At 40.2% G+C, this 27413-nt stretch overlaps 1 protein-coding gene across 1 annotated transcript; it reads right to left on the bottom strand.

The window, feature by feature from the left end:
- Positions 1–1320: 1320 nt before the first annotated feature.
- On the bottom strand, positions 1321–27413 carry LOC103697563 (transmembrane protein 50 homolog). Its single transcript, XM_008779448.3, has 4 exons — positions 27143–27413; positions 26946–27042; positions 1611–1763; positions 1321–1539 (listed from the first exon to the last, which is right to left on the bottom strand). The coding sequence occupies exons 1-4, from the start codon at positions 27276–27278 to the stop codon at positions 1503–1505; spliced, it is 423 nt and encodes a 140-aa protein (XP_008777670.2). The 5' UTR covers positions 27279–27413; the 3' UTR covers positions 1321–1502.

Raw genomic sequence — 27413 nt, 5'->3', positions numbered from 1 at the left:
GATTTGGAATCAATTACCATGCCAAGAGATTCTCCACCATAGTGATATTTCCATCTCCCCTTATTGTGAGCTAATGTAGGAAACTAAAGAATACATGTGCGCCTCGAGTGTCCTAGAGCAACACAGATTTGGAGCGACGCTTTTAGTTTTCTATCCCCATCCATCCAAACTTGGAATTTGAAGACTTTCTTCCCATCTGAAGGGGGGCAATCTCAGAAAAGTTGCACATCAGGTATCTACTTCATTGTGCTATATTGCCTACAACATATGGTTGGCTAGAATAAGAGACTCTTTAATAATGCCAATGAAAGTCCCCTAGTTATTGTCTTGAGAGCTTTACACACGGTCTCAGACTCCATCAAAAGGGTTGATAAATGCTAGGAAAATATAGGGTTCTACACCTACAAGTTCTGCGTCCCATGCAGTTCACTTTACTTGGAAACCCCTACCTCCTAATTTACTTAACATCAACTTTGATGGCAATGTGAAGAACAGACATCTAACTGGTAGAGCAGGCTTTTGTCATTCAAAACTCCAGATCAAGTTTCATTGCAGCAGATGCTTCTTCCCTTTGATACAACGGTCCTATTGCCTAAACTAAGGGCTAAATGGGAGTCTGGTGTCTGCCATTATGGTCTTAGAGGCAGATCATATCACATTGGCAGGGATCATCTCAAAATTTCAGGATAGGGAGCCACGTATCGACTAATGATGGATATTTGGAAACTCAAATTAGAATGGTCGACTGAATGGTCTCCTATGTGGCTGAACATAGTGGATCTGCTTGTGTCAACCAGTTATCTTGGGATATTTTGATGATTGATGCAAATGACTGTATGTATAAGAGCTTTCTAAAGCAGCCAGGTTAACGAGAGAGGGTGGGGGAGCAGAATTAAAAAAGAGAGATATATAATAGGGATGGCATTTTCTTAAACAGACCGGAGACCCACCAACCTGCCCACAATTTGAAGGATCTTTCCCAATCGGATCATACAGAAAATACTCAAATATAATTGAGGGTAAAACTCACCCCTACCGCCAACTTGATAAAATAACGTGTTGGACACCCGTAAAACCCAATCCTAGGCACAAGGAAAGTGGTAATGATGCAATAGATCCAGAGCTAGTCATCTCTTAGTTCACAGGAATATGGATGCCATGTAGTTCCAACAAAAAAGTAGGAAAAGAATGGAACATGCTAAATGAAAAGGTGGACCAGACAGCATGATAAGGATTTACTTGTGTTAAGTCAGTTTACCTGGCCACTCAATCAAATTTTCCAAAACTAGAACCAGAAGCATAGATTAATTCAGAGACACATACGATCATTATAGTATCTCGTTTATTTGCAGAATAATATTGATATATAAAATAGTAAAACTACAAAAAAAAAAAAAAATGTTTTTTGCCCTTTCTTTTTCTCTTTGTATTTGTCAGTGACTAAGTTCATGGTGACTTCATCTTTACATGCCCACTTCAAATGTGGAACAGATTTTATCATCTCAATCTTCCGAATGACAAATCCAGTAGATCAGCCCACTGCAAGGGATATCAATGTTAGATAACATTCCATGGTAGGAGATGCATATACTGGAACCAAGCAGGAATACCTGATCAAGACAAGCACACATTGAAGGACACTAGCAACATCTGTCCACACGGAAGGGCCCTTATCTGTGAGGGCATCTTGTATTAGCAAGCCCACTGCTGCAGAGAGAGAGACAAAGGAAACAACATATGCAACAAAGAGCCAGAGCTTCAACCTGTAGCGGCAAGAGTGGAATCAATATCATGAGAGGCAAAATGTAATCTGAGTTCTGAACTGAAATACTGATCAAACATTCATCATCAAATGAAAAGAATTAACAAATGTCTCGATGAAAAGTCAGAGCCCAAATGCTGAGAGAATGAGGGAACCAATCTAAAAGAGTAATACAGAGAAAAGTACCGGAATATTGCTTGATTCAGCCTGCCGACCTTACCATATTACTTATTTTGTGCATCATGCAAATAAAAGGCTGTACCTATATATCTTTTTCATAACAATCCTAACAACTATGTCATTAAAGAGAATGCTCACTTTCATAGTCTTCAAACCATCGTCCACGGTTGTCTCAAATGCAATCACGATCTCACTGCATTATATCCACTACTCATGACCATAATCTTCTCGAATTGATGATCTTGGAGTTGGATATGCTTACAATCACGATCATGATTTTAGAATCATCTCAATTTTTCATGAACCTAATACAGTCATGATCCTTACAAGAAGAAAGCGTATGGCTTTGGCTTCAAGAGAAAGTATTTGATCCCGACATTTTAGGCACATATCAGGTCTTAGTTTCCCTTTCATAATTTAATTTTGAGTCTAAGCACTCAGTATGCAAGAAGCAGAGCATTGCATAACTTGCCAGGGACTAGTTCAAACTTTAAGATTCCATTTATGATTCCCTTTTCTGAATCATTATTTTGATTTCAATTTCCCAATGCTTTTCCAAGTCTGATTGTTAGGATGTTACTTTAGTACAAAACTTGGATCTGATCTCACTTCAAAGACAAACTAAAGAAATCATTCTCATGTTTCTTTATAATCTTTAGTTGGACCTTATCAACATTCTAATGCTAATAAAGTTTTATATGATATCTTTGCTCCACTTTCAATACCATGTGGTTACCATAAGAATTGGCACTTGGACTGTAATCTGAACCTTGATTTTATATATGATCATAGTTCAGCTAAATTTGATTATGAAATTCTAATATGCTCTCACATAATTAGAGTAGCAAGGACTTGAAAGCAAGATCTTTTAATTTCAACAATACGCCATCTGATCATGTAGAGCACATTAAAATTTCACAGTCAAATATACAACTGTAGAAGTATGCAATTCTAATCATAACCAGTCATGATTTGCTTTGTTTGTGCCATCGTTCTACAATGATGCACATCTGAAATCCATTCTAGTATTGAATCTGACCTATTCTTGAACAGCATTAAATTTTAACAATTCATCCACCTACGAGGATACAAACCAAGATCTGGGTCCATTCGAATGCATATCCCTCTCCATCATAGTTTTGAAACTGTATATGAGGCTAGGCCATAATTTTGGCTTGAAAATCTGAATCCTACTTCTTTTGTCTATCTTGCTTCCTATATCTAAATCTCGAAACAAGCAAAACCTCCCAGACATGATAGTAGTATTTTTTTTGAATATAAAAGTAAATCACCATATTGTACTGAGATGTTTACACATTGTGATCTTCTATATTAGATGTGGAAACCCAATCATGTCATTGGCCATTCTTTGTATCTCTTGGATTCTCCTTCAATCCATCATGTCAAATGTGAAATTTCTAACCTTATACATGACCATTATCACAAATGTGAAAGTGTATGGCTTCAAGAGAAAGTTTTTGATCCCGACATTTTAGACACATATCAGGTCTTAGTTTCCCTTTCATAATTTAACTTTGAATCTAAGCACTCAGTCTGCAAGAAGGAGAGCATTGCAATAACTTGCCAGGGACTTGTTCAAACTTTAAGATATCATTCATGATTCCCTTTTCTGAATCATTATTTTGATTTTAATTTCCCAATGCTTATCCAAGTCTGATTGTTATGATGTTACTTTAGTATGAAACTTGGATCTGATCTCAAAGATAAACTAAAGAAATCATTCTCATGTTTCTTTATAATCTTTAGTTGGACCTTATCAACATTCTAACACTAATAAAGTTTTATATGATGTCTTTGCTCCACTTTCAATACCATGTGGTTACCCTAAGAATTGGCACTTGGACTGCAATCTGAACCTTGATTTTATATATGATCATAGTCCAGCTAAATTTGATTATGAAATTCTAATATGCTCTCACATAATTACAGTAAGGACTGGAAAACAAGATCTTTTAATTTCAACAATATGTCATCTGATCATGTAGAGCACATTAAAATTTCACAATCAAATATACAACCATAGAAGTATTCAATTCTAATCATAACCAGTCATGATTTGCTTTGTTATGCCATTGTTCTACAATGATGCATATATGGAATCCGTTGTGCTCTTGAATCTGACCTCTTCTTGAACAGCATTAAATTTTAACAATTCATCCACCTACGAGGATACAAAGCAAGATCTGGGTCCATTCGGATGCATTTCCCTGTCCATTGTAGTTTTGGAATTGTATATCAAGTTAGACCATAATTTTGGCTTGAAAATCTGAATCCTACTCTTTTTGTCAATGCTTATCTTGCTTCCTATATCTAAATCTAAAAACAAGCAAAACCTCCAAGACATGATAGTAGCATTTTTTGAATATAAAAGTAAATCACCATATTGTATTGAGAATGTCATTGGCCATTCTTTGTATCTCTTGGATTCTCCTTCGATCCATCATGTCAAGTGTGAAATTGCGAACCTTATACATGACCATTATCACATCAAAGATATTCGTCTGAATAAGAGTGCTACCATAATCTCAAATATATACACATTTCAGTTCATGATGAATGTAATGTAATCCTGATCCTTATCAAAAGCAAAATGCTTAACCATAACCACCCGCCCAGCCCACAGCCCCCCACCCCCCTACAAAAAAAAAAAAGAAGCAAATTGCTTAGTCTTTTGCAAAAGCATTGTTCTTGATATTTTAACAATGGTTTTCTAAATTTCCTTCTAGTCTAGTTTCTTTAACACTCCGGTTAAGAGAGAAAATGTCGCAATCATATAACTCATGTAACTTTCGTCTTGTCCATGCTTTATTTTCATTTCCTTCATGACTCTTCTGAATCAAGGTTCTTAAGTGTCAGGTGCCAATCTCATGACGCCATGGCACCGGCATGATACTGGTGGGCTCTAGCGTCGGTCGCTCGCCAACCACACCAATGGGGTTACCTTTTGCTCCTTGGCATCAGCTTTGTGATGTTGTGCCTCCTTGACCGATGATAGGTAACGCCGGGCTGATTTGGGAATTCGGCACACTTGACTCCTTCTAACTCCAAGCTTGACTTGGCTAAGAATGGAGGATGATTTCCTCTTCGGAACCTTAGGCAATTGAGGCCAAATGTAGACTACTCAAATAGACAATTGAGGCAACAAGTGGTGCTTTGATTCCAATTTGAAGAAAGAAAATACAATGATTCTAAGGAGTGATTGATGTCCCAACCTTAGCCTAATCTAAGGGAGGTTGATATACCCTACCTTAGCCCAAGTTCCTAGGAACTGAAATTAGGCATTATGCATACCCAAGCCTTGCGGCACACTCAATGGTGGCTAATACAATGTCCCAAAAAAGTCCCCAAATTCTCCTCACTTAGGCATTTATATAGGCCTTTACAATGCATGAGAGGGCGCCATGTGTTGCTGCAGTTCTAACTCCTTGGCTTGATAAACTTGATGGCAACCGCTGAGTACTTGCATTGGGCTGGCTGAAGAGATGGCATGGTTGCCGTCCGGTTGCCAAGTAGTTTGGCCGGTGGTTCTTGGTAGTTTCCTGCGGTTGGCTGGCTGTAGCACTGCAGCAGCTCCTTGGCGCGGTGGTTTCTTGCTGTTGGCTAGCGTTGCACCCTACTGTGGCCTGCGGTTGGTGGTTGTTGGCTGGCGCTGGCTAGAACCTTGGCGTGCGTGGTCTGGCGGTCCGCACATGGGCGTGGGCTGGCCTGGTGCCGCCCGCTGTCTCCTGCGCTTGGCCGATTGGCTTGGTCCGGTTGCTATTGGTTGGGGCGCTGGATGCCTGGGCGCTTGCCTTGGGCGCGCCTGGTTGGACAGGCCGCACGCATGGTCAAGAACCTCGCGCGCGCGCCCGCTCCAAGTGTACACGCCTACCGCGCGCCCGTTCCTTGGCGCGCGCCGGCCTAGGTGTTGAGGACCCCCACAAGCGCCGCCAACCAAGGAGGGCAACGGGCCATGAAGAGGCCTTGGTCAAGCCCTTCATTCGGCCAAGCACAACCATAGTCGGCCCGTGCCATGCATGCCAAGTCTTGGCCGAGCGCGCCCAACCTCGGCCGAGTCCACCGCGCACAGCCCCGAGCCTTGCCGCGACCCATGCTGCGGGCGAGGATCAGGCCAATGAACCTCGCCAGCTACACTGTGTTGGGCGAGGTTCGGGCCGCAAAACCTCGCCCGCTAGAGTGCCATGGGCGGGGAACCTCGCCCGTTACAGTGTCGGGCGCGCCCAGTGCCCGCGCGCGCTCGCCCGACAGCGGGCCTGCGTGCGCGCATGACCCTGCATGCGCCAGACGCCTGCGGCCGCCCGACCAGCCCTTGCCAGCGCCCCTGCCGCGCCCCAGCTCCCTGCCACAGCGCCCCTGCCGCCCCAGCCGCGCGCCCAACGCCCCCTGCCTGCACCCAGGCCGGCGCCCCAAAGCCCTGCAGGGCCTACGGCCGACCAGGCCACCCAGACCAGCCGTGCCCAAGCCCTGCCAGCCGCCTGCCTAGCCCTTCTGCCCACCAGCCCTGCTGCCAGCCATGCCAAGGACCATGCCACAGCCTCCAACTAGCCAGCCAAAGGCCTGCCCAGCCACCAGCAGCCTTTGGACAGCCATGGCCGGCCTAGGCCACACCATTAGCTAACTTTCCATTAATTGTTTGTCCACCATGAAGAGCCTATAAATATGTAGACCCGGGCCAAGTGTTTCCAACAAGCCAAGGGTCGGGCCAAGCTGCAGCCAGTAGACCCGCCCCTTGACTTGTTCTCCATGGCCATCCGAAGAGGCATATAGCACCCAGCATTACCCGATCGGCCCACTTTTCTAACAATTCTAAGTCATCCACAAGGAGCAAAGGTGCAAGACTTGGTATGGTGGCTTGGGGCCGAAAGCCACCCTCCAAGCGCCAAGGCCGCGCATGCGCGGGCCCGCTTGCCGTGCGTTTCTTCCTTGCGCGTGCGCGCGCCGGCCGGGGCCTATGTCGCCCTGGCCTCGCGCGCGCAGGCTGCTTGCCACGCGCCTCCATGCGTGCGTGCGTGGTCTGCTGGCCGCACACCTAGTCCTTGTGCGCATGCTCGATCTGCTGGCCGCGCGTCTGATCCTTGTGCACGCGCTCGATCTGCTGGCCGAGCGCCCTCTCCATGCGTGTGCGCGCGGGCTGGTGGCCTTGCGCCTATTCCTTGCTTGGGCGCGCACCGGCCAAAGCCTGAATGGCCAAGGCCGCGTGCGCTGTGAGGTGACTTGTGGTGCCCGAGGGGTTCGGGCGCCCATGGCATTGGGCATGGCCGTGCCAAACCCCTGCGCACGGCCCTTGGCCGAGCGGCAGGGCTGGCGCATGCCAAGCCCAATGCCAAGGGAATCCAATGACGCCCGCCAAGCCTAATGTGAGGTTCGGCTTGGCATGGCAATAAGAAAAAATTGCTAAACTCAATAGACATAAAGTGGGCACTTGGCGAGGTTGGATGAGCACTTGGTGGGTTGAGCTTGACTTGGTCTCCGCCTCTTGCCGTTGCATGTCTTCCTTGGTTAGGCCGCCATCAAGGGAAGAATTTGAGGGAACCTCACTAGATACTTGCCATGCCCTATCAGTCATTGGCACATATCAGCATGGGCACAAGCTAGCACACAACATGAATGCTTACAACATTAGATAGTAGCTTGTGTTTACTTCAAGTACCTGGTCACAATTGCAATGTGAACCTCCATCAAAACAACCCACAGCTGTCTCCAACTTTTGGAACTCCTCTAGTCCACCACCACTCCATTGCCACTGCAGCCAAGTTGTTCATGATTACATTTGTGCCACCCTAAATACCCATTATGGGGATTTGGACATCCTAAGCATTCAGCTTGAAATCACTGGCCCGTGCTCAAACCCCTTTCACCTAGAGTATGAGCCATGGTAGCCAGGTCATTAACTTTTAAATGTGCACATTAAATTCCATTATCCTATACAATTTAGCCTCTGGTATATGCAGCTAGCAAGTTACTCATATCAAAGGTTTCCTTTAAGATACCAGCCCACTGAAAAACTACCAAAGCTGCCTAAATATAGAACATAAATACACATTATTCACTGATATTTTACTTGCTATTAGACTTCAGAGATCCCCAACAAGAGAGACATTGTAAGCTTACTGTGTTGGTGCCTTAAAACAAGCACCAATCTAGTTACAAGTGTCTTCTAGTAATACATTGGACTTGAATATTTTCATTTGATACATTACTACAACATAAAAGGTAGGGGCAAGCCAAGACAACAACCATATCAACTAAACTATTACTGCATGTATTTTCACCAAATGCAACTGCTTACAATCAGAATTTAATTTTAAGAAGGATACAATAGAGTTGAAAGTTTCAGGATAAAATAGAGTTGAAAGGTCTAGCACGTAACAAGCAATTCTAGATAGCAGCCCATAAACAGCTCCAAACAAACATCAAATGCTATTTACTTCTAAATAGTCTGCCAAATATACAAGTTTCTTCTAGGAACTCAAGAAGTAAAATTTGAAAAAAGATATCATAGCTACCACAATAATTGCAAAATTTTCTGAGAAACCTCTTGAAAGTTCCATAAATTCCCTTGTTAAGGCTTTGCAAATCTCGCAATAAGCCAGCAAGAAATAACTAGACCCCTCTTTAACTTCAATAATTATGGCCAGTGCAAGATAGATAAACCAAACACCACCTCGACCTTATGGCCAAGCAACTAGTGTAGGTGAGCACCCACGGACCTAACCAACCAATGAAATGCATCATTTGAACTTTGTTCAACTAAATTGTGTCTATTCCCAGCTATGCTAATGAAATAAACCTTGATCACAGCACAAGTTAACCATAATTGAACATGCATCAAAGCAGTGTTCTACCAATTTGAAAATAATAATTCTCGTAAAGACTTGACCTAATGTGTGTTGACATCCTAGGCACCCTCTTTAATGGCTCTTTGCATGAATGAAACTCCAATAAAGGACACGAAAAAACTTAATTCACCCAAACTCCCTTACCAAAGCCATAAAAACCCCAAAATACAACTTTTACCATTGTCAACCCTAGGACAATCCTAGGTCAAACCATGTTCAAACAATACATACATCTTATATACCTCCAACACTTCTAGAATGAATTCCATCTCTTTTTTATTTGACTTTCAAGACTTCATGTTAAAAATGGATATTTGGGTCATAACAGTCTTCTCAACCAGCATTTGACCATATCTGACTCCTGGCCAAACTAACTCAGATTGATCCCATCAAAACACACTCCTGTATACCTACTTTATACCTACAAAAAGTTTCAGTTTAATCCAACTTCTCTAACCCCATTTTCCAATAGCCCAAAGTTAGGTAGCCGATAAGGCTTAATACTTGGTCAATTGTGGACACCCAGTTTTGTGACCTTGTCACAATGACTCACTTAACCAGCTGAGCCATGCCATCAATTTTTCAAAATTGACCATTGGATCAGTTTGTGCTTCAACCAAATCCTAGCCCTTTATGAACTGTGATTCATGTGAAAGTCCTAGAGCCTATCAACACTTGACACTTTGGACCCATTTAAGCCATTTAACCTTTTATCTTCTCTAAAAGGTGTAATCTCAACCCTTGGGCCAGCCACTCCTCGCCAATAAACACCACCTCCATGGAAGGAGAAAGGAGAACCTTTCAGCTCTTTTGAAATCTTTTGAATTCTTGGCCTCTTTTTTCTTAGGTTATAACGCCCATACTTAGGATTAAGTTAGGAAATTGAGACCAAGATCTAGCCATCTCCTTCTCCAAGCCTAGATCTATATTCTAGATACAAGAAAGTCTAAGATCGTAAACAAGGGAGAAAGGAGCCTCTAAATAGCATCTCAACAAGGAGAACTCCCAAAGGGTCCTCTACAAGAAGGAGGGCACCTCAGAACTACCACCATCTTGGAACAAGATTTGCTTCCTTCCCCTCTTTTAATTTGAACATTGTGAATCTTTACTTCAATAGCATGTAATTCTTAGCAATTAATTGTTTCTTGCTTAATGACTAAAGACAGATTTGATTCCACAAGTTTTCCTAAGTTGCTAGGTCAGTTTCTTTCATATTTTCTTGTTCTTTTCTTGAATTTTCCTTTCAATCTATGCGTCTAAGGGAAGGTAGGTCCCTTTGACCTCACCCTCAAGCCATCCTCAAGAACCCCGAGTCAGACCCCTTAAACATTGCATGCAACCAGGTCTGAGGCCAACAATGGTTTGATTTCTAATATGGTGGCAATGCATGTGAATGCCAAGCAACTAGGCATAGATAGTCATGCTCTGGTCCTTGAGTGGTATGGACATTGCTTTTGCAAAGCCAATTTGGGGAGTGGATCCCTTCACTGATTGTACTCTTGCCCTTACCCTACCCTTTGATTCCCTACCAATCCTTTTCCCTTTTAGTTTTTACTAGGTTTCCTATTTTTAGACCTAGGTATAAAAAGTAGGTGGCAACTCCAAACCTTGACCCAACTGCTAGCTGGCCCACCTTGGGACATGTCCACAACATTCATTGTGAAAAAGATATCTCAAGATGAAAATGTTAAAGAGAATAGGAAATTTCCTTAGGAGCCATTACTTGGTGCAATGATAAAAAAGGCTTGGGTTGACATTCAGAAGGATCATTAGACTTGATACACAATACCTTGGCCACTACGAGTAGGACGGGATAGGATCCAGGAGCAAGATCCGCCACATCAAGAGCCAAATCGTGTGCCAAACATTCGAAGGATATAACTTGGTCATACGATGCCCGATTGAAATTATCTTTTTTTCCAAATCAGATAATTTTTTGAGATCGACGATGTGGTACCATGCCTAAGAAGGGTTATGCAACTAGCAATCAAGTCCAAATTCCATCATTTGGGCTCCAAACCAGGCCAATCAAATAGAAAATTTTCTTTTCTGGAAAGACTTTAACTAGGCGTATCTCCTAATCTAGGAATAACTAGGCAGAGCAATGGAAGGCAAAGTTCATGTAGAAGTCAAAATCTACCTCATGTAGAATTTTAGCTTTTTTGTGTTTATTTCTACTAGTTATGTCTATTTTTGAAAATCTAGTCTAATTCAAACCAAGAGAAAAATCTGATCCTAATTGTGAAAGAGCAGACCTCATTATTATAAATAGAGATATATACCTCAATTTTTGAATCAATGAAAGAAAAGAAGACCTAAAACCCTACTTTCGCCTATTTTTCATCTTTTTCTAAATTTCTTTTGAGAGATTTGAATTGAATGGGTTAAAAGAATTCTTCCTTCCCCCCTATCACATTAAGTTGGTGTCAGAGCTTCGATCTACTACATATGTAGGAGACTTAATTTATAGTCTAGACATGCGAGCAGCACTGTAGATGGGAGAAGAGTTATCCGTGCTCGAAGTACGTCAGAAAACAAAGGCAAGTATGGCTGCTAGTTCTACCTCAATGGATGATGAAATGAAGAAACATATAACACAACTAGAGAAGAAAATTGCCTAGCTTACTAAGTTTGTGTCTCAATTAACGATCCCTTTGACATAAGCACCAGCAACTTCTATAGTGAAGCTATCTCTTATGTTTGGAAATGAGGATCTACCATCTAGTGAGGAGGATGAGCAACCTACAGACACTCCAAAACCTCCTCTTCAGCCTTCAAAGTCGAAGCTTGAATCGAGATCCCTTTATATGATGGAGTTGTTGATGCAGGAAAGCTAGATAACTTGCTAGACCAGTTAGAGATCTATTTCACTATCTATGGATACTCTAATATCTAGAAGGTAGCTTTTGTCCGCCTCAAACTTTCCACCCATGCTCTTATCTAGTAGATTTGTACATGAAGAACAAGGACATCTCTAATCTGACATGGAGCAAATTCAAAAACCTAACCAACAAGCAATTCTACCAATCAGCCACGAGGAGGATCAATGGATCCAGCAGCAATACCCGCAGCAGAAGTATGATCTTTTGGTATAGGATTACACTACTGGGTTTCGCAAGCAAACTATCTTAATCAAGATCTCCATCGATAATAATGTGGTCTATATGAAATATGTTGGAGGTCCCCACGAGGGCATCCGAAAAAAGCAGAAGCTCTTCAAAGTTGAAGACATCAGCGAAGCTAGCATGAAGGCTATGGAGATCGAGAAGAATCGGCCTAGGAAAGAAAAAAAAACGATAAATTTAAGAAAAGCGACAGAAAGCCTAGCTAGAAACCTAGCTAGAAACAGAAGCAGAACAAGAAACAACCAACAAAACTCAGCAAAATTATTGCAATTACCATAACATCAGTGGACACACCAAGAAGAAATGTTGGAAGCTTCATCTTGAGTAGCAACTAAAAAGGAGGAAATCAAAGGATGGGGATCTCAAGAAGAAAGGAAAGGTGGTCCTCAATGTGATAGAGATTGAGCTTGAGCAAGCAGATTCAAAGTTGAACCTGATGGTGAGAAAATCCAAGACAGCAATTGAGACAGACCCAAAGGCATGAGACAAACTCTTCCACTTGAAGATTCAAATGAAATAGAGCATCATTGAGACTACTGTAGGTCATGAAAGCCAAAAGAACCTTATCTCTGAAAATCTAATTCAGAAACTAGGATTGCAGACCAAGCCAGGGAACACGGAACGATTCCGAACTGCCCAATTTCGAGGCATACTGAGCCATGCCAGTGGCAGACCGAGATAGTTCCGACATTCAAAATAGTAAACTAGCAGGTTGGGGAGAGAAAAAAGGAAAGAGAGGAAAAGAAAGAAGGGAGACGAAGTGAGAGGGAGATGGAGGACCGTCGGATGCCTCCGGAGTGTGCCAGAGGGACGCCGAAGGGCCGAAGCAGGGGCTCCACCCTCCGGACCCTTGTTTCGTTCAAAACATGGGTGAGCAAAACGGGGGTCCAGAGGGTAGAGCCCCTGCTTCGGCCCTCTGGCGCCCCTCCGGCACCCTCCGAAGGCCTCCAGCGGCCCTCTCTCCCTCTTCCTCTCCCTTTCTCCGCTCCTCTCTTTTTTTCTCTATCCTGTTCTTCCTCTCCCTCGCCCTCTCTGCTGTGTCGGTATGAGCTCGGCATGGAATGGCATAGGAGCGTACCATACCGTACCACCGGCCGATCCGCACAAGCTCCGGTACCGGCACGGCGAACCTTGGACCAAGCCTTATCTGCATCTTTATCCTCTCGAGTGGATTCAAAAAGATGTTGAGTTGAAAACCGCCAAGCAGTGTACCTTCATATTCGCAACAATTGAGAGGTACATTGATGAGGTAAAATGCAAAGTAGTTCCTTTGGATGTATGCATGCCATCTTTGGAAGCTCGTACCAATAAGATCAAAATGCAGTCTTTTATAAGCGATAGAGGAAATATCGACTCGTAAAGGATGGGAAGGAGTTCATAATTAATGCTTCTAGAACACAAGAAAAAATAGACCATGCGACCACTACCCAGGCGAAGTGAATTGCTAACACCTGCAAAGAGTTTGTGTTGTTGATGATAAGGAATGTCAATACCACACAGGAGAGGCTGAGCCATTTGATAAAGACCCTAGATCCGAGTCAGAAAACTGAGATAAGCCAATTGCTGAAGAAGTTTCTAGACCTAATCGAGGAGGTAAAAGGGTTGCCACCTAAAAAATCAATTAGACACGAGATTCAACTAATTAATGATGTACTTTGGCCCAACTTGGATCTCTAGCGCAACTTGGTGATAAAGTACGATGAGATCAAGAACCAAGTCACAGAGCTTCTCGACCAAGGCGTGATCAAGCCTAGTAGTTCACTTTGTGGATCTTTCGTGGAACTAGTACCAAAGAAGATGGAGGATGGAGGATGTGCATCAACTATTGTGCCTTGAACAAGATCACCATCAAGAATAGATACCCTCTAACTCAAATTGATGATCTATTGGACCAACTCAAGCATGCACACTACCTTGCCAAGCAAAACTTGAAAGCTAGTTACCATCAAGTCCAAGTTTGCAAGAAAGACACTTGGAAGACGGCCATCAGGACGAGACAGGGTTTGTTCGAGTAATTAGTCAAGCTATTCAGACTATGCAACGCCCCTGCCACTGTCATGAGGTTGGTGAACAAGATGTTGCAGCCTTTCATAGAAGACTTCATGATTGTGTATCTCAACGATATTCTGATCTACAACAATACCTGGGAAGAAAACATCGAGTATATCATAAAGGTCCTAAAGGTACTATAACAAAATCAGCTAAACCTTAAGAAGCATGAAATTGGGAGGCAGTCACTGGTCTATTTAGGCTTTATGGTTGGTGGAGCCACATTAAAAATTGATCCAAAAAAGATGCGGGTTATAAAAAATTGACCTAGACCTAAGATGGTGTAAGATCAAGAGCTTCATGCGTGCATGCCAGTATATCAGAAAATTCATTAAACAATTCTCAGTGATCACAGCACCCTTACACGGTTTGACAACAGCAAACCAAGTATTAGAACGGTTGAAGAATCATGAAGACACTTTTCAGCTTTTGAAGAAGATATGCGGAGCACCAGTCTTAACATTGCCCAATCTGCAAAGACCCTTCGAGATCAAGACCGATACATTAGGATATGCACTGGGAGCAATCCCTATGCAAGGAGGAAAATTGGTAGAGTATGACTCGGAGATGTTCCAAGGTTGCAGCTGAGTCATCGAACATATGAAAAAGAATTGTATGCCCTACACTAGGTCGTTAAGCATTACGATCATATTTGCTAGACAAAGAGACAATTGTGCATACAGATCACAAACCACTTCAATTCCTCAATATACCCAGTCCAAGTTGCAGCAGGCCGACACAAAAATGGATGTCTTATCTGTAGCAATTCAGCCTGATGATCAAATATAAGAAAGGGGTTACAAACAAATTAGCTGATTTATTGTCCTGGTTTCCATCAACAATGGTCTCCAGTCTATTGATTGTAATGCAGATTCAGCCACTCTATCATGAGGAGTACAAGGACCTCTATGCAACATATCCAAATTTTCAGGAAGAAATGGAGAAATTAAAGAACTGCTAATAGAATTCACCTTGAACGATGGATTGCTATATAGATGAACATGTACTATATATCCCTTAAGCTGCTGATAGGGTACATTGGATTTGAGAAGCTCACACTTCAAAAGTAGTTGGACACTTTGGAGTAGAGAAAACTTTATTGAACTTGAAAAGGTATGTCTATTGGATGAAGATGCAACAAGATATGGCCAAATTCATCAAAGGTTGTATTTTACGAAGCACATCGAAGCCCTCCAATACAAAGCTAGAACTTTATACATTACTACCAATACCTAGCAAACCTTGCAAGAGTATCTCAATGGATTTCCTAGGAGGTTTGCCAAGGACAAAACACAGCCATGTTTGTGGTGGTTGATCAATTCAGTAAGATGGTATGCTTGATTCCTTGCAAGAAGATTGTAACCAGAGAAGAAGCTCATTTATTCTTTCAGCATTTTGAGCTACCTTCTTCCATAATTTTAGATTGAGACAACCATTTTCTGAGTAATTTTTAGAGATCCTTATGCAAGATGACAGAACCAAGACAGACGAAGGTCAAATTGAACCATGGTGCATCTCCTTCAAGGCTATAATTCAAACATCCGAAAACTTGGAATGACAGCTTGTCCTACCTCCAATTCGCCTATAATATCCATTATTTTACTCCAAAGTCACCATTTAAGGTCTGTTTGGCCTATCTGTCACAAAGTCCCTTCGACCTAGAGTTTACAATTGGCTCTAAACTAAAGAATAGTATAGAGGAGGGAGACCAAGCACTAGTCAAAGGTTTCTTGAGAAGATCAGAAAAGTGCATCAAAAGGTCGAGGCACAACTGTATAGATCACAGCTATGTTACAAAAATCGGCATGATAAGTATCGCATGAAGTGCAACTTCCAAGAAAGGGACCTAATCTATATACACCTAGGGAAAGACAAGTTGAAGGATGAAGAAAAGAAACTAACGGCAATTCGATATGGTCCCTTCAAAATTTTGAATAAGATAGAGAATAATACCTTCCAGCTTGATTTGCCACCATATATGGAGATGTACTCAGTAATCAATGCTGAAAATTTGAAGTTGTTCGAGCCTTCTATGTTAGACAAAGACTAAAGTCAAGAACCAATGCTACCACCTATGGATAATCTACAAATGGTGCAAGAAAGGCTATTGAAAGAGGACCGTGTCATCAAGAGAAAGGTCACAAAAATCCGGCATGAAAGGATTGAGTCAATTGGATCGGTCCAAAGGTTCAACGTCCAAGAAAAGCCAAGTGGTTCAACCATGCAAGATGGGGAAGCAGACATTTTTTTCACCTTCAGTTCTGCTTTAACAAGAGCCAAATTTTCTAAACAGAAAAAGCCCTGATCCAGGAGGATCACCAAACATAACGTGGATTACTTTGGTCAACATGAGTATGGTTGGATAAGGTCCAAAAGCGAGATCCGCCACATTAGGAAGCAAAATCGTGTACCAAACTTTTGGATGCCATAACTTGGTCATACGACATCCGATTAAGATAACCTTGTTTCCTTTTTTTAAAAATCAGGTAACTTTTCGAAATCTACGATATGGTGCCACTCTCTAAAGGAGGGTCGTGCAGCTAGTGATCAAAACCAAATTTCATCATTTGGGTTCCAAAGTGGACCGATCAAACTAAATATTTTTTAAAAATAATTGATTGGATGTATCTTCCAATGCAGAAAAAAATAGGAGGGATAGAAGATAAAGTTGAGATAGAAGTCGAGATCTACCTCCTACATAATTTTAGCTTTTTCGTATTTATTTTTACTAGTCATATCTATTTTTGAAAAGTTAGTCCTATTCGAACTATGAGAGAAATCCAATCCGAATTATGCAAGAGCTGACCTCATCATTATAAATAGGAGCTATATGCCTTAATTTTTGAATCAATGAAAGAAAAGAAAACCTAAATACTACTTTGGCCAATTTTTCCATCTTTCAAAAATTTGTTTGAAAGATTCAAATTGAGCGGTTTAATAGAAGTATTCCTTCTTCCCAAATAGATCCCAAGTACAATGGAATAGTTTGAGTCCTAGGGCAGCCACTTTGTGCAAAAAATTGCCAAAGGTTACGTCTGTCCCCAAGTTGCCCATCTTAGGATCCTAGATTGCCAAGACCATAACTAGGTAACATCCGTTTCCTAGACCAGTAATACTCTTAATAAAATTGTATAAAACATAAAATCTTCATCACCAAAACAAAATTGTGGCTCAACAAAAGATACTAAGAGCTTTTCCTAGAAAAGTTTAATTGATCTAACTATAGCACCTTTTAGGCTTCATAGCAATTTGATGTAGTCTCAGGACTCCGTCTTATATATAGTTTATGTTTTTTGTTGTTTCTGTGTTTTCCATCCACAGCCATCTTTAGGCTTGGATTTTCAGTCGAGTCATGTACTAGTACTGCCAAGCAAAAAAGCATCTACCTAGGTATGATAGGAAGCCTAACTCGACTCCAAACCACCACACTTAATTGCTTGAGCCTTAGCCTTTCTTCAATACCCACAATCATCACTCATCTCTAGGAACGGAGGAGGATGGATGATAGTCTTGAAAATAGAATTGTGCATACATGGAAGAAGGGAGGAAGTTAGAAAAGAGAAAAAAATACGTAGAAATCTGCAAAAAACAGCACAAAAAAAACACTGTTCACATGAACAGTAAGCCGACCCATTACTATTCACGGAATAGTAACCCGACCCGTTACTATTCACGGAACCATAACCCGATCCGGTTACTATTCATGGGACAATAACTCGGCCTATAAAAAGAGAGGACCACAGCCAAAAAACAAAGAGAAGAAATCCTATAAAGGTGAGTGCCACTGTAGGCGAAGCCCTGAGAGACCCTTTTTCTTCCACTTTCATCCTGCTTCTTGATCTATTTCTTCTTGGAGCCACCTTCTTGACCCCGTCATCCTTTATCTCGCTACTTTGGTGGAACGCAGCCTGAAGATTCTCATTAGATTGGAGGGACCAAACTCGCAGAGGTAATTATCCGACTAGTTCTATCACCATCTTTTGCCCATCCCTCGTTTCTTCAACCATAAATCATTATCTCCACCCATCATCATTGCCATCGTTGCTATTTATCACATCCTTGGAATCCGAGATTACTGACAGTATTTTTTTTATCGTTCTGTTGTGGTTGTTTTCAGTTTGTTGCACTAGTTATATTTCATTGATTAGACTTCATTAATAAGATATCTATCATGTTCTGTTTTGCATTCACATACCTCTATGATGATCTTTAGGGATGATGAGTATTTGCTGAAGTATCTAATCAGTCGCACCGTAATTGATTATTATGAAATCAATATACATCTGTAGTAATCGATTATAGGTTGCACCAAAGTAGTATCAGAGCAAATAGGTCCTGCATATTTAGAAATTTTCATTATTGTGTTTGCATCATAACATTCATCTTTTTCTGCACTTTAAATTCTGAGAATTAAATTTCTGCACTTCAAAACAGAGAAATATATTTTCTGAATTTAAAAAAACAGTAAATTATATTTTCTGCATTTAAAACTACAAAATTTTAATTTTCGGAGTTAAAAATACAGAAAAATTAGTTTATGCATTTAAAAAAAACTGCATTCATTTTCCGCATTTAGAAAATAAAAAATATTTCTGCATTAAAATATTAATTTTTGTATTAAAATATTTATTTTTGGCAAAAAAATTAAAAAAATCTGAAAAAGAAATTCTAAAAAAAAAATCTGTTTCACCTCCATAATATTAGAAGCACCTCCGAAACAGTTTTGGGTCAAATCTTAGCCTATAATCATGTTTGATAATTGGCAAGATGCATTTAGAACCCAACAACAAATCTTAGAGCAGATCCAACGATAGGTAGAACACCTCTCCAACATCATGACTAGACTAGAATTGAACATACCTAAGATAGTCAGACCTAAGAGAGAGGAAAATCATCAGGATGAACCAAGACGTAGAGTCAGACCTCAAGGTAGACAAAGGGTCCATCAGAGGATAGTCGAGAGTAGTGAGTCAGATAAGATAGAAAATGACTTAGACGACCGACCACTATGTGGGAACAGAGAGAGACCACCACATAGAGAACCTCCTCGTGCTAGACGTTGGGATGATGGCATTAAGATTGGTGTTGGGGATTTTGAGGGGTGTTTCCAACCAGATGCTTTCCTTGATTGGGTTGACAAAATCGACCAATATTTTGATTGGAAAGAAATTCCTGAGAATAAAGAGGTCAAATTTGTGACCCTCAAATTAAAGGGACACGCACTGGTTTGGCGGAAGCAACTCCAAGAATGAAGAGGCAAGGTAAGGATAAGATCCGTACCTGGAGTAAGATGAAGGAGAAGTTGAGGAAGAGATTTGTCCCATTGGATTATCGCCAAAACCTCTACTTGAAATTTCAAAACCTTCGACAAGGGACTAGGACCGCGGATGAGTACACCGAGGAGTTCTATGAGCTCCAAGCAAGAAATAGCCTTAGTGAGGACCCCATTCATGTTGCTAGTAGATATATCAATGGCTTAAGACGGGACATCCTAGACCAAGTGGAGATGTTCGATGTCTCGAGTATCGAGGATGCCCATTGCCATGCACTGCAAAAGGAAGCACAACAAAGGCGAACTAGTGGTCGAAAGTAGGACTCAAACAGAAACTCCATTACCCAATAAAAGAGTCAGTTCGAAAATAAAGCAATAAATTCTCAGAACCCTACCAAGACCACAACTGCCCTAAAGCCCAATTTTAACAAGGACTTATGGGACAAGAGCAAAGGCGTACTAGCACCGGCACTTGATTCCACTATCATTTGTTATAAATGCCGACAACCCGGACATAAATCCTCTGAATGTCTCCTGAGAAAATTCCAGTCTCAGTCATACCTAATTGAGCAAGGACGCCAAGACGATTTAGATGAACCCAATCCAGAGGCAAATGAGAATAAGTCTGAACAACAGGATGACTCGGAGAACGACGATGTCCACATTATAGGTGATGAGGTGGGCCCACTCATGGTGATTCACCGTGTCATGGTCGCACCTAAGTAACCTGTCCAGGACAATTGATTAAGGCGAAGTATTTTCTTGACTATAAGTACTACAGGTGGATATAGATGTTCTATCTTGATTGATAGTGGTAGGACTGAAAACTTCGTGTCCCAATACATGGTTGATAAACTAAAAATACCTATACAAAAGATTCATAAACCATATAAGGTATCTTGGTTTAAGGAGGGAGTTGAGGTTCCGGTCACCCACAGGTGTCTAGTAGAGTTTTCCATTGGAAAATGATACCAAGATCATGTATGGCGTGACGTTATGCCTATGGGGTGTACCACGTGTTGTTAGGTAGGCCTTGGCAGTACGATAGAAAGACCCAACATGACGGAGAAAAGAATACATATTCCTTTGTGAAAGACAAAATGAATATCACGCTCTATCCACAAAAGGAATTGCATAGGTATAATACGAAAAATTTTATGAAAGATAGAGGCAAAGAACGTACTCAAAGGGCCTTGATTCTAAATTCAAAATATTTTTGGCCTAAGATGAGAGACGACGTCATTAGATACATGTGAAAATGCCAACATTGTCAGCAAGAAAAAGAAAAGGTCCAGAATACAGGCTTGTACCCCCCGTTGCCTATCCCTAGTGGCCCTTGGAAGGATGTTACCTTGGATTTCATTGTAGGACTACCCATGATTGCTAGGAAGGTCGATTCGATTTTTGTTGTGGCGGACCGATTTTCAAAAATGGCACATTTCACTCCATGTAAGAAAACATCTAAGGCATCTCATATAGCACATTTATTTTTTAAAGAAACTGTTAGACTGCATGGTATTCCAAGATCATTCATATCTGATAGGGACACAAAATTTACTAATTATTTTTGAAAAACTCTTTGGAGCAAATTAGGAACAAAATTAAACTTCAGTAGTCTTATGATAAAGGTAGTGAACCGTACACTTGGTAACATGCTTAGATGTTTGGTTAGTAAGCGTCCTACTCAGTGAGATTTGGTCTTAGCACAAGCTGAATTTGCATACAACAGTTCTATAAATCGTACTACTAGTAAGTCTCCATTTGAAATCATCTATGATTTTCCTATTCCACACATACTCGATCGTGCTTCCATTCCCTATCATGGTCGGATAAGTGCCGAAGCAGAGGACAATATTGAGCAAGTCCTTCACATCCAACAGAAAGTTCATCAGTGCTTGCTTGACTCCAGTGCCAGGTATAGGATGATGTTGACCGTCATCGCCGAAAGGTTCACTTTGCAGAGAGCGATCTGGTGATGGCCTATTTCAGGAGAGAGATTTTCATTGGGAAGTTACAGCAAACTCAGCCCGCGAAAGTATGGTCCATTCCGCATACATCGAAAGCTGGAGGAGAATGCCTATTTATTGGAGCTTCCAGACAATGTTCAAACTTTTCCAATTTTCAACGTCGCCGACCTGTACCAGTTTCATGGAGATCCACCAAAGGCGGTTGCAGTTCCAGATCTACCCAGCACCAACTCAGAGTCTAGTTTTCATGAGGGTATTAAGGATATTCTTGACGTGCGAGCAGTAGACACTAGGCCGGGGCAGTACCGCAGATTTCTTGTGTGTTGGCAAGGGAGACCTATATCAGACAGTTCATGGACCAGCGAGGACGAGTTGAGGCGCTAGAGACCTGATTTGTTGCAGCACATACAGGAGGCCTACTCATCAGGAGTCGAGCTCTTCCCAATTGGGGTGAACTGATGTAGTCTCAGGACTCTGTCTTATACATAGTTTATGTTTTTTGTTGTTTCTGTGTTTTTCATCCAAAGCTATGTTTAGGCTTGAATTTTCAGTCGAGTCATGTACTAGTACTGCCAAGCAAAAAAGGATCCACCTAGGTGTGATAAGAAGCCTAATTCAACTCCAAACCACCACACTTAATTGCTTGAGCCTTAGCCTTTCTTCAATACCCACAGTCATCACTCATATCTAGGAACAGAGGAGGATGGATGATAGTCTTGAAAATAGAATTGTGCATGGATGAAAGAAGAAAGTTAGAAAAGAAAAAAAAATATGTAGAAATCTGCAAAAAATAGCACAAAAAAAAACTGTTCACATGAACAGTAACCCAACCCGTTACTGTTCATGGAACAGTAACCCGACCCGTTACCATTCACGAAACAGTAACCCGACCCGATTACTATTCACAGAACAGTAACTCGGCCTATAAAAAGAGAGGATAACAGCCCAAAAAAAAGGAAAGAAATTCTAGAAAGGTGAGTGCCACCGTGGGCGAAGCCCTGGAAGACCCTTTTTCTTTCAATTTCATCCTGCTTCTTGACCTATTTCTTTTTGGAGCCACCTTCTTGACCCCGTCATCCTTCATCTCGATACTTTGGTGGAGCGCGGCCTGAAGATTCTCATTGGATTGGAGGGACCAAACTCACAGAGATAATTATCCGACTAGTTCTATCACCATCTTTTGCCCATCCCTCGTTTCTTCGACCATCAATCATTATCTCCACCCATCATCATTACCATCGTTGCCATCTATCACATCCTTGGAACCCGAGATTACTGGCAGTATTTTTTTATTGTTCTATTGTGGTTATTTTCAGTTTGTTGCACTAGTTATATTTCATTGATTAGACTTCATTAATAAGATATCTATCATATTCTATTTTGCATTCACATACCTCTATGATGATCTTTTGGGATGAGTATTTGCTGAAGTATCTAATCAATCGCACTATAATTGATTATTATGAAATTAATTCTATACCTGTAGTAATCGATTATGGGTTGCACCACAATTGATATATCTCCTACCTTCTTAGACATAAATATGTAACTTCTAATGCAATTAGCAAAAGATCATGGTAATTGCAACAACAAAAATGCAACTTCTTTGTCCAAACTAATTTTAAGGTGATTGATCCAAATTACTATAAAAATAGGTGACTAATTGTTTTTGCCTTAACCATATAATGGTAATAAGTACTATAGTTATTTGTGATTGCATAGGGGACAAATCCCTATGAAGGAAAAAAATTCCACAAAACATATAATGGAAGAGGCCCATCTATTACTAGGAACAAGAACCCAATCTATAGCATGGATAAAATCAATCTCAAAGAAATTAAGCAAACCAGTTTAATGGATAAATTTCAACTATAGGAATGCAGGAAAAAACAACAAGCTTCACCTCATTTTATCCATTATCCACTAAGAAATTATGAAGCAAGAGATCATATAAAATTTGATCGAGTTATTTCGAGGTCAATAGATAATTTCATGAACTCTAAAATGGAACATGTTCAATACAAATTTCACTAACATAGTGCTGGTACCCTATTAGCATGTTAAATCAATATATGCATGCCTTGTCTTGGCACATTAAGTTGTCTTGAATTTGTTCTACAATCAATATGGGAAGGAAATTAAATGGTTATGTTCTTACAATGTAACGACAAGAAGATGGTAGTCAATGACCTTCACTGCTTATAGCCCCATCCATCCTTGACAATCACCACTATTTATGGTTGAGGTTTTGTTCCTCAATCATTGCAGAAAACTTCAACTATTTCTGCACAAGATGCTCAAAATTATCATACCCAAGTTTGTCTTTTCTGAAGCTAAAGATGTTCTCAAAGAAGATGGAATACGTTTACATTAATTTTCAAATATAACAATACACAACTAACCATATGTTTGGTTGGGGTCATGAGAGGGAGAATGGATGGTGTTGGAAGGATGGATGACCCCCAGCAACCATTTGGTACAAAAAATATTAGAAAGGATGGATGAAAAAAAAATTGCACATCCATCCTAGCCCATCGGTCTGCATTGAGAGGATGCTAGGATGGATGGAGCATGTGAGGGGTGGATTTCTATGTTAACAAAATTACTCCTCATTAATTTTTTGACAAAATTCTAACACTTCTTCACTCTTTTATGACTATTTATCAACAAGTCAATCAAGAGCATTTGGTTGTTAAATTTCTATATTGCAACTTTTTTATTATTGAAAACGAAAATGATAATGGCCAACATCTTATCTCAAGAACTAGTTTAGGACAATTAAATTAAACAGAAAAATTCACTTTTTCAATCATTTTATTTATATGTTTTTTTTTTAATTTTACCTATACTCTTATCCCCATACTATTAAATTTTATTACTAATTATTTAAATTTAGTACATTATTTCCATAACTATAAGTAAGTAATTAGAATTGTCTTCTAATTTTCTATTTATATTCACTAATTTTAGTTAACTATTTATATAAAATTAATTAACTATTTAAATTAAATTATAAATTAATTAGTTATTTATATAATTAATATATAAATAAATTAATTCATATATGATTAATTTATAAAATCATTTATTTGGTTAAATTAAACTAAGATTAAAAATTCATATAAATTTTTATATAATTATAAATTATAAAGATTACAAGTTTATATATAGCCATACTTTTTTAGTATAAATAAGTGTTACAAATTGATAATAATAACAATTTTTTATCAAAGGGTAGTTTCGTAAAAAGATCATACAAATATTATCCATCTTCCCTTTGGTTCCTTCTATGCCAAACAAAGGAGGGAATCATTCCATCCATCCTTTCATATTTCGCCAAACACATGAGAGGATAATGGAAGACCCATCCATCCTCTCCCTCATCTATCCTTCCTCCCAAATTCATCCTTCCTCCAATCAATCTTTCATACAAAAACATTGGGTAAAAGTTATAATGAAAATATAATTAAGGTCTTGGGAAAATTTGAGTTTTCTTAGAACATAATAGCAATTAGTAATTCAATTCTTCAATAACAAGGCTACAAAAAGGCTTCTCAGAGCATTATATATGGAAGTATCAATTTGAGGATGATAACCTTGTTAATTTAAAAGACTTCTGCAGCATTATATAGGCCCCGCCCTCTAGAAATTTAAACAAAGACACTCTCGTAAGACAACCATCTTACAATGAACCATGTGAGATAAGATCAAGGTGTGAAAAAATTGTAAGAATTCAAGAAAAAAAGGAAACTTTCATCCCCAAAATAGTTGACCATCACTCCTCTTTTCACAACCAATCTCATATTGTTAAAAGCATGGATTCAAGAGATGGTCAAGCCTGATATTTCTAGGCTAAACTAGTCAAAGACTAAGTTTTGGGACAACTACGGAGCTAGGTTAGTGTAAACTAGGGTGTCCCGATCGGGGCCAATGAGTTGATGGCCGACTCAAATAGTACGAACTAGTACAACACTTGATATTTGTCAGTAAAGAGAGTCTGAGGCTCTGTCTCTTGTTTTCACTCACAAGAGTTGGAAATAGAGAGAAAGCAGAGGAAGAAGGGAAGAGGAAGAGCTAGGATATATTTTTCCCTTTTTTCAAAGCAATGGCATTGGTACAAGTGCAAGTGGCTTTAACCCAATCACAGGCTCAAAAGCCTAACCCAATCTTAAACTATAAAAAATAAACTCTAAAAACATTCAAACATACACTAAAAATAATAGAAAACAAAAAATAAAGCTGAACACCGAAAAACTAGCATCTCGATGAATCATAGGAACACCAAACTATCTCAAGCGCCGAGACGATATCGAGACATCCTAGTGATATAGTCTCACCCTGATAGCATTCGAATCCAACCTCGAATCGATAAGGGTATGACAACCGGGATTCAAAACCTTGCTTAAAAAAGAAATAAGGCACCATATAGTAAATTACCCTTTCATCAAATCATATAGTCAATTTAAACCCTTGGTTAAAAATGAAATAAGATACCATATAGTAAATTACCCTTGAAGCAAATCATAATCTAAACTCTCTAAAAGTCCTTCACATACTGCCTCTACTTGGCAACTTCTAAAAAATGGCAGCTATTAAGGTTTTTCTTTAACAATCTCAAGGATTTGCTTAACAATATCCTCATCTTTTGGGGGTGTGTCTTTCCATTAAACCATCATATCATTTATTTCCCATTGAACCATCTTATCGCTTACTTACATTACCTCAAGGTTTTGAAAGGAAGAAAACAACTTAATCCGATGACATCTAGATGTACATTATTTCACAAAGCCATCTACATACAAGTTGAAGCTCCATATATAGGTTGCCAATTTCTTAACATTTGTTATATCAACAGATTACATCCATTATAGCAATGAAATCATGTGATATTTCTGTTCCCATATAACCATCACGTCCCATGAAGTGCACATAAACTGAAATTTTATTCACCAAAAAAACAAAAATCAAATTATAGCTTGAAAGTCCCCTTTAGTTTTTATTCTACTGAAAATGGTAGAATCTGATGAATAAGGACTACTATTCACTATTCTCCATTAAAAAGAAGCAACCATTTTTAAAGGACTTTGACCTCTTCTCGCATTGCTATCTCATCTCTCCATCTGCCTATAAGACTTCTGAATATATGCAACCAAGGATCAATTTTGCATTAGCAAACTACATATATATTCTTCCCTTCCAACAAGTATAGCCAAGTTAAAAGATATCTACACTCAAAAAACCAATACAGAAGGCTCTCTGAATTCATCTTTCCAACAACTCCCAAACTTCATGTTTTATTCTAATATAAACCATTTATGTACACAAGTTAAGTGATTTTTATCATTCATGTTTGATTCTTCCCCTTAAGAAAAAGTCAAAGGCAAAGCCAAAAAGATGTTTCATGAACAATACCTTAGGTAACAACTGTCCCAACATGTACCGAAAGCTACCAGTTAGTGTGCAGCATTACAATTAAATACCGAGTAAACTAGCCAACAAATAAATTTAGTAGCTGTCAACCATCCAGAATCTTGTTCTACCACATAAATCAATCTAGTCAGTTGACTGCGTGATGATTTCTATACGAGTAACAAAGATTCATATCAGATTAGTTGCGAAAGTGGGATCAGGACGCTGAAATCAAAGACTAACGGAACCACTGGAGTAGAAAAAATCAGCAAGTAGATAAAGCAAGGGAAGGATGGATTGGCGTGCTTGGGAGAGGCGGACCTCCATTCGCTGTCCCCGTAGGGAGAGTAGTAGTCGTAGCTGACATCGTCTCTATTGACGCAATTGAACATGAGAGCCGCCAGAGACGCGAAGATTTCTGGGGAAATCCGCCGAGAGAGGAAACCCTAATGAGCCCCAGAAGATCAAGAAGAGCGGCGGGTTTGGAAGAGGAACGGATGATTGGGTGGGTGGCGTACCGGGGAGGTAATGGAGGAAGGAGACCTTGACGGCGCTGCAGACGACGGCGTCGACCCAGAACCACCAGCCAGCCCCGAACACGGCGCCGGCAATGCCGGGTCCCATGATCTCCCACATCGGCGACAAGTTGTCCATGGCCTCGCTCGCTTTACAGGGCAAGTTCTTGGGCTCAAACCAGAGCTTCTGCAGATTTTTTTTTCATTCATGGAAAAACAATAGAAGAAGGAAAAACGGCGGCCCTTTGCATCCCTTTTTATAGGACTCACTCTA

Source organism: Phoenix dactylifera, unplaced genomic scaffold (assembly GCF_009389715.1).
Source record: "Phoenix dactylifera cultivar Barhee BC4 unplaced genomic scaffold, palm_55x_up_171113_PBpolish2nd_filt_p 000365F, whole genome shotgun sequence".
NCBI lineage: Eukaryota > Viridiplantae > Streptophyta > Magnoliopsida > Arecales > Arecaceae > Phoenix > Phoenix dactylifera.
This window is presented reverse-complemented; position numbering and strand designations above follow the sequence as displayed.

What these genes read in the sequence shown, in the direction of transcription:
- LOC103697563 (XM_008779448.3), bottom strand. Translation starts at nt 27,278, where the DNA reads ATGGACAACTTGTCGCCGATGTGGGAGATCATGGGACCCGGCATTGCC. An exon ending in CTTCCTCCATTACCTCCCCG is followed by an intron (nt 27,043 to 27,142) that starts GTACGCCACCCA and finishes GGATTTCCCCAG; the next exon opens with AAATCTTCGCGTCTCTGGCG. An exon ending in TGTGTGCTTGTCTTGATCAG is followed by an intron (nt 1,540 to 1,610) that starts GTATTCCTGCTT and finishes TATCCCTTGCAG; the next exon opens with TGGGCTGATCTACTGGATTT.